General features: G+C 32.0%; 1 protein-coding gene across 1 annotated transcript; it reads right to left on the bottom strand.

Annotated features, from left to right (window-relative positions):
* Positions 1-2,800: 2,800 nt before the first annotated feature.
* On the bottom strand, positions 2,801-5,667 carry LOC149201706 (universal stress protein A-like protein). The gene is made up of 4 exons (XM_089399799.1): positions 5,277-5,667; positions 4,923-5,026; positions 3,375-3,493; positions 2,801-3,197 (listed from the first exon to the last, which is right to left on the bottom strand). The coding sequence occupies exons 1-4, from the start codon at positions 5,455-5,457 to the stop codon at positions 3,107-3,109; spliced, it is 495 nt and encodes a 164-aa protein (XP_089255925.1). The 5' UTR covers positions 5,458-5,667; the 3' UTR covers positions 2,801-3,106.
* Positions 5,668-12,506: the final 6,839 nt, after the last annotated feature.

The raw sequence follows: 12,506 nt of genomic DNA, 5'->3' as shown, positions 1-12,506 counted from the left end.
CGACAAATTCGCTGCCGCTAGCCACCGGAGTGGTCCAAATTGTCGCCTCCTTAGTAAAATCTGGCATGCTCACTGTGTTGCCACGTATCACATCCGGATTGGTCCATATGACTGACTAGGTTGCTGACGTCAACTGAGACGTATCATGTCCTGATTGGCTCTCCCTCGTCTGTACTGCCACATCACCTGTTGGCGTCAGTATCTGTATGACTAACGTCAGCATCCATACGCCTGACATCAACATCTGTACAGTTGATGTCAACATGCAAGTGTCCCTGCCTGCAAATATTTTAGTTGTTTTCGAAAAATTTCAGTGAGCCATAACTTCTTTATATGATGTCGGTTGAGGTGTCGTTCGCGCCATTGGAAAGCTTGCGATGAGCTCTTCGATCTAACCCCAGTTTCATTGCAATCTAACAACTTTTATTTTTTAGCTTTACCAAAGCCACTTCTGAATTTTGAGCATTTTTGGAGCCACCTGGATCAGTGATGGCTAGTTGGACAAATATTCAACAAAGGCCTTTCATTAAATATCATTGTCTCCTATCCAATTGGGTCTTATTTCTTAAGGGAAAAGGATTGTACTTGAAAATTGAAGGTTACAACTTTCCAATTTGAGGTATTGAATGATGCAATTGAGGATATTGGTCCTACAAATATAGTTCAAGTTATCACAGATGTTGCACTAGTTTGCAGGACTATGAATTTAATGATTCAAGATAGGTATAAGCACCTATTTTGGACTCCTTGTTGTGTGCATGCTTTAAATAACGCACCTAAAGACATTGGAAAAATTCCTTGGATCACCCACAATATTTTGGATGCAAGAGAGGCACAAATATTCATTTGCAACTACCATGCTTCTCTAGCTATTTATATGATTTATGCAAAAAAAATAAAAAAAAATTGAAACCAACAGATATAAGGTATACTACCTATTTTATTCTTCTTGATCATATGCTAGAGGTGCAACAAGACTTAAAGGTCAATGTTATCAATTCTAAGTGGTCGACATGGGGAGAATAAAAATTGAATGAGGCAAACAAGATTTGATAGATTTTTTTGAATGATGAATGTTGGCTTGATGTGAAATACATTGTCTCTTTCACTTCTCCAATAGTGGAGCTAATAAGGTATGCAGATTTAGATTCCCGTAGCCTTGGAGAAATATATGAGTCAATTGACAACATGATCAAACATGTTAGGTCCATCATACATTAGAAGCAATCCTCTTTGGAATCTTCTAATGAAATCCAAAAGTTGATAGAAAAGAGATGGAATAGGTTGAACACACCTCTTCATATGGCCATTTATGCATTCAATCCAAAGTGGTATATTGAAAAGAAAAATGGAAGTGCACCAATAGATGGTCCTAAAGTGAAACAAGGGTTTATTGATGCCATACAAAAGATGTATACACAAAAGCAAAAAACCATAATTTGAGAACAATTTCTTGACTTTGTGATGCTCAGTAGCCCTAATTTCTCTAATGCTGCAAAGCAACATTAGATGGGTATGGCACAAAGAAGTCCCAGTGGGTGGTGGAGGATGTATGGGGACAAAGCTTCAGAAATACGCACTCTAGCTATGTGTTCACTATCTCAAGTTGCTAGTTCTCCAGCTGTAGAAAGGAGGTAGTCCACATATAGTTTTATCCTCAAGAGAGCAGAAAAACTAGTTTTTGTGCATAGAACTCTTCACCTTCTTACAAGAAAAGCACCAAAGTATTTACAAGGGCTAGCAGCACAGTGGGATGTAGCTCCCGAGGATCCTTCCCAGATTGATGATGAGGTGGATGATCCATCACTCCATGCAGGATTGGTAAATGTACCATTAGATGGCAATGAGTTGCAGTTGCAGGGCATTGATGATGAGTGATGATGATGATAGAAAAGGAAGTCGGTGTCAAGCATTTTTGGACACCATTTGGCACTCACAATATGTATTGTTTTGGACTATTATCCATGTTTTTCCTTTGAATATATAATCTTTAATCTACCAAGTTATTAGACAATCCAAAGTTTCCCATGTTTCATAATTACTAAGATGAATTTCAAATTTCTTAATTAATTAATTTTTATTTCAATGTGTTCAACTCATCATTCATGTTTATAGTATATGCACACTTGTTTATAGTATATTCACACTGTGAATATATATATGTATATATATATATAAAATTGTCATCCCCAACCTATTGTCTCCGAAAATTTGGAGATGTACTCGAGCTATCCTGAAAACTCACCCCCCTATACCGCACGTCCCCAAAGCTGGTCCAACATAAGCTACAAGTCACAACGGTTAACCACACCCCCCTATACCGCACGTCCCCAAAGCTGGTCCAACATAAGCTACAAGTCACAACGGTTAACCACCAATGATAAATCCGTTAATAACTATATCAAATTGACATTATAACCAAATCAAATTTACCCAAATTACCAAGCTTTTCTACCATGAAAACAAAACCCAAAATCTAAATGAAAATGCGTAAATTGAATTTAATATATTTTGGCTCTGCAAGGGTCTTTTCTTATGTTCTGTCCTGAGCATGTGTGCTCAGAAATCCAAAATCATGTACATGTCTACAGTTTGCAATCCATAACGGCCCCTAAGATTCTCTTTTCAGGACATTTTGCATTTACAAATACCAAGTAAATTATTGTGCACAACAGAGTTCAGGTTATCATAAAAAGACCAGAGAGAGATGACAAGTAAATATGATCCGATACAATAAGATGCAAATAAAGCATGACTCGAATGAAATATCATATCACACAATACAACGGCAATATATGTTCCATGAAGTGTATTCCAATTTTCTAATGGCAATCATGTCATATTTTAATCATTTCATACAACCATGCATAAAGCAGAGCATATTTTCAATGTTCCAAAAAGACAATGCAAATTAGCAGCAAATATTACGAGTGAATATTTAAATCCCTTAGTCCATGTATTGAAATATTATTTCTAACAAAAGTAGTATATATGGTATCTCTGTTTTCATGTGGTAACCACTTTTCGCTGTAGATGTAATATGCGCATAAAGGCCAGCCAGCATTAAATGATTCAGAGCACATTGATGACAGGAGGCTAATGAAAATCAATGAACCTTGTTATGTTGGGGCTTCACTACAACAACAGGGCACTGTACGTGGTGGACACAATATTCGCTCACACTGCCGAGAACCACCCTGCAGAATCCAATATTCCCTGCTTAAAATAAGTGTTGTATTACAAAACGAAGGGAAGTGCTAGTTTTCTGAAACAACGACATGAATCATTTCAAATCAAGCATATCAGTAACAATGCTTGTTTTGAAAACGCACTTCTTAGAGCTGCAAATAAGGGAGAATTTCGTTCAACAATACCTCTTAAAAGCTCCGTATCCATGACTACCTATCACCAACATGTCAGGATTGTACTTTTTTGCAGCATCGCATATGACCTCCCTGGCATCTCCAGTGTGAGCCTTTATCTCCGGAGTCACCTGGGACATTGGAAGGAAAATATTTGTAAGGTTTTCCATATTAAAACTACAGAGATAAAGAAGACGGAAAAGCTGCAGATTGCAATTGGTGTGATCAGTATAAGAATATGTTTTGATCGTGGAATTGATATTGTGATATTTTCAAATCAACAGTGTACTTATATCTCTGAACTTATATGATAGGATGAATATCATGATCGATCTAGTAATGGCAATTGGCCTTTCAATTAAATTTTGTTATTTTTTCTTTTTGTTACCTGTTGTCTGTAACACAGGGCAGGTCAATTAGGAGATCTGAGATCGAATCAGGAACTGCCACTATATTCTTAATCTCAATACAACTGCCCACAAGTCTTGTTGGACATGTACACTGAGTTTCCAACTTAAATGGCCCCCATATAAATTGGCAACCGCTTTATGGTGTGAGAATTCCACCTAGTACTGATATGTAGAAGGACCTTCCTTTAAGTTTGCAATCCTAACTAAAATGAGCCAAGACCTTAATTGATAGAACAAAATTTGATGTTAAATGTCTCATTAAGTTTTGAAATAATCATAGAGGCACTTAACCATAAATCTAATCTGCACTAGTGTCTTGCTCTAAGATGGTATTGGTTTTGAGTTAAAAAGGATTAAGGTTCAAAAGTACACGGCATGCTCATTTGCCAATTACATTCTGACTGTGACTAAGGAAGTCGGCACTGGATTTTAACTGAACATTATTTTTTTTCTCATAGATTGAAGGACTTTAACACTCAATTAAGAAACGTACGAGCCTAAATCTATCTATTAGTGAGTCTAATGTGTACTCCAAATCTGCAAAATTCAAGCTTGCAGGTCTTAAATTCCAATAATTGAACCTCAGTTATTTGTATGAGTTTAAGAGATACATCCTGCAGCTTGGTGCCCTAGAACCCAGATTTAGATAGGTTTTTGTGAATGTCTATGTTATACAGGCCCAATCTACTATCTAGATTCAATACACAATTATACAATAAACATAAATGAGTTTTGATTAGTTATTTTTATTTTGATGGTAGATTTTGGGAACATTTCAGTAATCATTTATCAGTTATTTTTAGATTTCAAAAATATTTTTAAAAATTGTCAGCAAAATCAAACAATTGACTTCCACCATCAAATTCCAAAATATTCTGAAATTTACAATTCAATAAAATTTCTTTCTAAACGAAGATCTAAATATCTTTGCTCTAAACAAACTTTGCTCTTTCAATGCAATTTGTAAGCCATTTGGAATGAAAGCATGGCTAAAAGGGATTCAATACCGTCATCTAAAGATTAAAGGAAAAAGGCTTCCAGTATTACCATTCAACTGAACATCAAATAATCTATACTAGTTTTGAATCAACCCTCCAATCTAGTTCACACTAACTTCTCTATTTCCAGTGTACAATAAAAGTATACTTACATTTTTGGATTTACACAAATCCATTGCCTTCGCAAAAATCGTCTCTGTACACTCCTTGATATCGTCTTCCAACAGCTTGAGCACCTCTGCTGGCACCACAAAACCTGGTCATGCCGAATTGCAATCAGAAGTCGGCCTCTACAACAAACCCAAAACAGAGTAAAACACTTCGAGCTGAAAATTTGCCATCATAAGCTCTGGGATGAATCAACAGAACACACTATCTGCTTTCTGTGGCCACAATATTAAAATCCTTCCAATCAATAAACATAAAACCCTTAGCATCATTTTATGGTGAATGGCAATTTCCAAATCTCCATTACAGCCGGAGTAAAAATGCTTGAAAAGACTGACCTGGGCTTCCTGGTGCGAAAGAGGAAACTGCAACACGCTGAGCATGAATGAGAATGATTCTATCCTGCGATGTAAACAGGTTGTCAAGAGCCCACTGGAGAGCGTTGATGCTTTCCTTGCTCTCGTCTATGGCCGCCAATATGAGCCTGCCTGACCTTTTCTGTTGCTCCATGGACTCCATTCGTGTACTGGTTTTTCTCTATTTTCTTACTCGTATGTTCACACCACTAAAATCTTTTACTCTGTGCAATCAAGAAAATGGGTTCTGGTAAGGACGAGAAGTTGTAGCCACACAGAAATGAGAAAACCAGTTTGTTCGAGTTCCTTGAATTCAATTCAAGAAGATTCTGTCCTTTTGTTTCCGCGGGTTCCTGGTCTTCCGCGCTTTTTTGTAGTGTTTGTTTCACTAGCTAGAGGTTGACGCTCTCTTTATAAATCATTGTTTAATGTGTAATTTTGATGGTATCTGAGGTTCACGCTCTCTTTATAAATCATTGTTTAATGTGTAATTTTGTATAAACTTTTAAATGGTAGAAATTGTATTTTCCTTTGTGGAATTGTATGTTTTTAAGTGGTCAGTTATAATTTAAAATTTGTTAATAAATATGTACCTAAGTGGTCAGTTATAATTTAAAATTTGTTAATAAATATGTACCTAATTAATTAAGGATGGTTTTGGTTAAAAGGTTTGTTTTTTTGGATATAATAAAATAGGTTAATGGCTGGAGATTGTGAACGAGTCTTATAAAATTAAAAGCTTATCTCTTATACATCACTCTTATCTCTTATACATCACTGGGCGATATTAGATACTATGGATTTTTATTTTTAAAAAGTAAGGAGTCCACATATATTTAATAAATTTGAACATTGAAATTGAAATATGATTAGTAAAGCAATATAAATTAAGTGATTAGTAAATGTTGGTAGGTATTAATTTAAGACAAATATTAAAACATTTATTTCATAATATATTTCTATATATATATATTAAATTAAAAGTAAATAATCAACATATATTTAAGAATAGCAATATATGATAATATAAATTTGACAATTAAATTATGATAAGTGTAACTATATAAATTAAAATTCAAGATAAGCATTAAAACACTTATTCCATAATATATTTCATGCTATCTCCTTTCTCTTTCTATATATATGTTAAATTAAAAGAGAAGGAGTCAACATATATTTAAGAATAGCAATATATGATAATATAAATTTGACAATTAAATTATGATTAGTGCAGCTATATGTGTGTGTGTGTGTGTGTTAAACAATATTTTTAATCATGGAGATTCTTCCAACTTTATCTTGAAAATTTTTAATTTGTAAATGATTTTTATTACAATATTTAGGGCTAATGCATGTTTTATCGATACCACATACTCAATATGACACATGTTGATATAACATTTTCTTTAATTAATTAATTTGAGATAAATTCATTAAAAGAGCATAATTAATTTAGAGATAAATGTCATCAAAGAGATATAGAATAGTCGGTGAAGGAGCATGTTGTTAAGGCGATCGGTAAGCAAAGGTCACTGGTTCTAGTCTCGCCGATACCAAAAATCCAACATGGTTTCCGCTAGTGCGGCTCAGGCCGAGCACCGGTTCTAGTCTCGCCGATACCAAAAATTCAGCATGGTTTCCGCTGGTGCGGCTCAGGCCGGGTGCGATCCCCGGGTGACTTTGACGGCTTTAACGCCCTTGAGTCATGGCCTCTCAACCACACGGTAAGAGTGATTTTCAGGATTCACCCACTTATCATCCAAAAAAAAAAAATTAGAGATAAATGTCAACCCTTATTTAAGAATACTACTATGAATATTCTGACATATTCCATGGAGATTAAATCTCTACCATCCACTTGATAATTACTCGTAATTAAATTAAAAATCTGGAAAGTTCATTCTGAAATATCAATTTAATAAATTTTCTATTACTTCATCTATATATATATATATATAGTATATTATTGAAATTTTTGCTACTACAATTATCATAAATATTCAATTCTTATTGAATTTATATTTAGATTTAAACAAAAATGTCATACTTATAATTAAAATTATTTTACATAAAGAATTTAATAAATAACATAGGTCTTAGACGAAATAATCTTTTTCATCAAAATTCACCAAAATCAGGAAATAATTTCAAGATTTTTGGTTGTTTAAAATATATTTTTGAATGCATAAATGGATTCAACACCCTTGAAAACCCCTCGAGCATTAGAATTATGCAGATTAAACAGTGTAAACTCAAGTTTTTAAAAATATTTGTGATTTTGATTAAAATTTCACGATCATTTCGTCAAGTTAGACACCTCTAACTTATAACTTATAGACAAAATAGGCTTGTTAATAATACAATTTCAATAAGAATATAATTTTTTGGTATTTAAAACACATTTTTTAATATATAACCCTTAGGGTATCCAAATTCTAAAAACTAAACAACTAAAACTCAAGTTTTTAAAAATTTCTGTAGGATTTTGATAAAAATTAACGAAAAATGGTAATGAAATGGTCTTTTTCATGATTGATTAATTTTAACCTAGAGTGATTTTCAAAAACTTGAGTTTTAGTCGGATTTTAAGAAAATTGAGTTTCAGTTGTTTAAATTGTAGAATTTGAATGCCTTTGGGGTTTTTCATAATGTTGAATCTATTTATACATTCAAAAATATATTTTAAATAACAAAAATCACATTCTTAACTGAAATTGTATTATTAAAAAGTTTATTTTGTCTATAAATTAGACTAAGCTTTCTTATTTTATTTGGAAAAAAACAGTGTTTTAGTGTTTAGATTTTTAAGTGCTTTGAAATTTAAAATATTTTTTAGTAGACTCGTTAACGAATAAAATTATTTTTATTTATTTTAATATTTTAATATTAATTTTATTTTTTTTAAATATAACTAATTTATATTAATAAAATCTTAATTCTTAAAATTAAATATTTATAATCTTATTAAATTTATTGCTTAATTTTTAATTATTTAAAAATTATCATCATTATAATAGAAATGAGTTGATTATAAAAATTAAACAATGGCATATCCTTACATTTGAGGAAGTGTTTCTAATTTCATTAGAAATATAACTTTGGGAAAGTATTTTTATCTTACTATTTTTTTTGACTCGTGTTATTTTTAAATAATTTTATTTTATAAATGTTATTATTTTATTTAAACAAATAATTTATATATCTATATATATATATATATATATATATATATATATATATATAGATTTTAAGTATTAATTAATAATTATTTTTATTTGAAAATTTATTTTTAATTTTATTAATTAATTTTTAATATTTAAATTAGCAATAATCAAGTAAATTATATGGACAAAAAAAACAATAAAAACTTGAGTTTCTATAGATGTTTTAAAGAATGTAACAGGAGGCTAAAAAAAAAAAAGTCTGAGAAGAATGGAAATTTTTCTCCCCATTTTTTTAATTATCTTTATAATAATAATGGGGACTCTCTATGTAAATTTTGGCTAAGTCACCTTCATGTTGACTAGTTTAGTGTATTTTGTGGGATTTTATGGGATTTTCATTTTTGTTAAATTTGCATTTAATTACTTCATTGAGTCTAGTTTCTTGCTAGCATCCAACAACTGTAGTCTTGTTAAGTTTGGACTTAGATTTGCATTTAATTACTTCATTGAGTCTAGTTTCTTGCTAGCATCCAACAACTGTGGTCTTGTTAAGTTTGGACTTGGTTTATAAATGACACTTATTCAAAGTTCCAATGATTTTTACAGCCTATTCTAAAATATATATTATTTTTGTTTTTTTAAATATAATTAAATATGTATTTTAATTCATTATTAACTAATTAATTTTTATTTTTTAATATTTTTTAACTATGTTAACATAACTATATAATAAACTCAACCACGTTTAAAAATATTTAAAAAAACATACAATATAATTTTTTTTTGAAAATTTCATATCCTGAATCCAAAAAAACCATTTTAATTTCAAATCATAAACTTTACACGAATACAAAATCCCAAAAATATAATTTAAAGTGGTTGTAGTTTATGAAAAAATATCCCACTCCATGTGAACCTCACCTCCCATTTCCCAACTCTAATTGTAATTCTCTTACCAAATTTATCCAACTTCAATATCCCAACCTCCTTATCACTCCATCCTCCATTTTGGATCACCGTCCCTTCTTCCTTATTTTTCCAGCTCCTCCATTCCCTCTTACTCACTCCATCCCAGATCTCCCAGACTCCCCGCATCCCCGTAACTTCCTCCTAATTCCTCCCTATCCAAATCCACTTACATTTTTTTTATTATTAAATAATTTAATTTTAATTTATTTTAGTTTTATCAATTTTGTAATTTAATAAATTTATAATTTAATTAATTTATAATTTGTGATTATTAATTTCAATTTGTATAATTATTTAATATTAATTATTTTGTTTTTAAATTTATTAACATAATTTAAAATTAGGATTTTTAATAAAATTGCTTAAAATTTTGGTTTAGGTATGTATTTTCTAATACAAAGGCAGTTTTGAAACTTTGATTTTGGAGAGTCATATGTTGAGTTTTATTGGACCAAATAAGGCCCAAGATGGCTTGTTGGAAAGCTAGAATCGAGAAGAACAATCTAACAGTATTAACTCAATCAAATATATACATTTAATATGTCAAAAAACTAGCAGAAGATGGAGATATGAAATTGTAACAAAAAATTAATTTGGAATATTTGTTGAAACAATTTCACCTACCAAAACTTCTATTGTTGCAAATTGGTTGCTGACAACCCCCTTTAGCCATAGAAGTATTAAAAGTGATCAATGAGAGTACAATTTTCCATTAATTTATTTAATTTAATTAAAGAGTTTGTTTTCCCAATTTTGGAATTTTTTTATTTTCGTGTGTAAATTAATTTATTTTTATTTCATTTTTTATTGGTTTTATACGAGATTTGTTGCAAAGAGATCAAGCCTAAAGGATTTTGAGCAATGGAACGAAACCAACAAGGAGGAAGGGGGATTTGCAACTCCAAAATATATGGATCTTAACCACTCCCAACAACTCTCCATATTTGGGTAGATTTTTGTAAATTATTAGTATCAGTCTTGAGAAAGAGAAAAGAGTTCCTCTCCTCTGCAAATTAGGAGCTCTAAGCACTTTTTTAATGAAATTTTGAGCTGTAGATAGGGAGGAAAGCTCAGATCTGAGGATATTGAGGGTTTTCATTTCAGAATCCAACTTCTATTAATGGGTAGAGTGTGCACTTTTGTAATTCTTCTTATATTAGTAGATATGACCATTTTGAGGAGATTGTTGGAGATTCATTGTAAGACATAGCAAGGGAATCAGGTTTTGTTGTTTGCATTTCCAAGTACTTATATTTGTTAAATGAAAAACTCATTTATGCAATAACATATTTGTACCAATCATTCTATATTTTGCATTTTTCTTGGATATATTAATGATTAATCATTATATGATTTATATTGTCTAATGGAATTATGGATCTGTTATTGCTTTTATTATTTGCTCTTGCATTAAAACAAGTTTTTGAGTAACTATTTACTCATAAATTTGCCATCTAAAATTGATAATTATTTCCTAGTTTTGGTGGTCAATCATTTATTGTTTTAATCTCCAAACAAAGCACACATGGAACTCATAATATCAGTTGTTAGAACTTTTTCAACAGCTGGGAATTCATTATTAAAAGCATGTTAAATCCCCAATTTGTTTAAAGTCTTGCACTTGGTATTTGGGAACTATCTCCTAGATATCGAGTTAGGTTAGTTTCCTTTACTTTTCGCATTGCATTTAGATTAGATTTAGAGTTGGATTAATTAGTTTCATTCTAGAAGTCCTCTTACACAGGGGTTGACTTTAGTGTGGCTTGGTTGAGCCCTCAGTTTAGATTAAGGGTCACCTTCCTGCAAGAGCTTTGCAAGAGAGTAGATATGATATCTCTCTTTGTGTTGGTAAGTAAAATGAATACACAAGTTAGGAGGGAAAGAGAGGGGGTAACTAGACCCAATAGAACTAGTCATAACCATCATTTAAACAGGGAAGGGTTTGATTTGGGACTCTAACTAGATAGCCTTCCCAAATGTTGATGAGGTCATGGTTTGCCATCAACAAGTACATAGCAGAGGAGTTCAATTTCTTTGGGGTTTTTTAAATTCCATGAAATAAGTTCTGAACATAAATAAGAGTGCATAAGGGTTTGGAGGCATTCAACGTCATTGAAAGTGTATGCTTTAATAAAAAGGGTGAAAAGGGAATGATAACATTTGATATAGGTGGATAGGTCTCTGACGAGATCTAGCTCCCTTGAAAGGAGGCGAAGGTCCTTTGTTGTTACACCCAAGAGTTTAGTTGCAACATCATCGAAAGCAATGACATTTTCCAAATGGCCATTGTGATCATGCAATTCAAGACGAAGTACATAGTGATAGTCACATTCAAGGAAGGCATCATTGCATTTTGTGCAATGTCGCATGTTGTCAGATTGTTGGAGAACCTTTTTGATGCATTACATCCCATCAATGCTAATGGGGCATGCAAGGATTTAAAAATCTTCCATGTTAATTGTTGTAGCAGTAGCACAAATGACAATCCACGTAGCTTTTTGGAAGCAAGATATTGTAACAAGTTCAAATATTGTTTATTTTTTAGGGGTCTACTAGAGACTGTTGCATATTTTTGACTCAGTGAAGGCAAGGATGCATTGAAACATGTTTCCTAAAACCATTGTTTGAACTGGCATGTTTTAGAAATATCTGGGGTTTTAAGAAGGAAAGTTGAGGGATAGTTCCAATAGTCCTTCCATTGAACTCAACGAAATGACCCCCTTTGGTTGGAAGGACTAGAGTGGTTCCTAAGGTGCGAAGGTAAGAAAGTGCATCCCCTCTAGCAAGGCATTGTGTGCCCCATAAGGTGAAATCGATCCTACAACCTAATAAGTCACGCATTTCTTGGGTGTTTCTTAGCCATGACGCCGATGTATGATGGATGTAGTAGAATTCGAGCTAACAACACCAACCGTGCAAACAATTGAGTTGATAGTTGTAATGTTGAGTGAACTTATTGGCATGAAATTAAAGCAATGAGAAGGAATCAATTGATCATCATGTATGCACTAAGACACGGTTGATACGGAGAAAAGGATTATTTAGAACATGCTATTTAGATTATTGTAGTTAGGATTAT

The sequence above is a fragment of the Pinus tabuliformis genome, chromosome 2_1 (assembly GCF_031772625.1).
Source record: "Pinus tabuliformis cultivar Carrire ecotype Pingquan chromosome 2_1, CPIR1, whole genome shotgun sequence".
Taxonomy (NCBI): domain Eukaryota; kingdom Viridiplantae; phylum Streptophyta; class Pinopsida; order Pinales; family Pinaceae; genus Pinus; species Pinus tabuliformis.
This window is presented reverse-complemented; position numbering and strand designations above follow the sequence as displayed.

What these genes read in the sequence shown, in the direction of transcription:
- LOC149201706 (XM_089399799.1), bottom strand. Translation starts at nt 5,457, where the DNA reads ATGGAGTCCATGGAGCAACAGAAAAGGTCAGGCAGGCTCATATTGGCG. An exon ending in TTTCGCACCAGGAAGCCCAG is followed by an intron (nt 5,027 to 5,276) that starts GTCAGTCTTTTC and finishes CGGCATGACCAG; the next exon opens with GTTTTGTGGTGCCAGCAGAG. An exon ending in ATTTGTGTAAATCCAAAAAT is followed by an intron (nt 3,494 to 4,922) that starts GTAAGTATACTT and finishes CCAATGTCCCAG; the next exon opens with GTGACTCCGGAGATAAAGGC.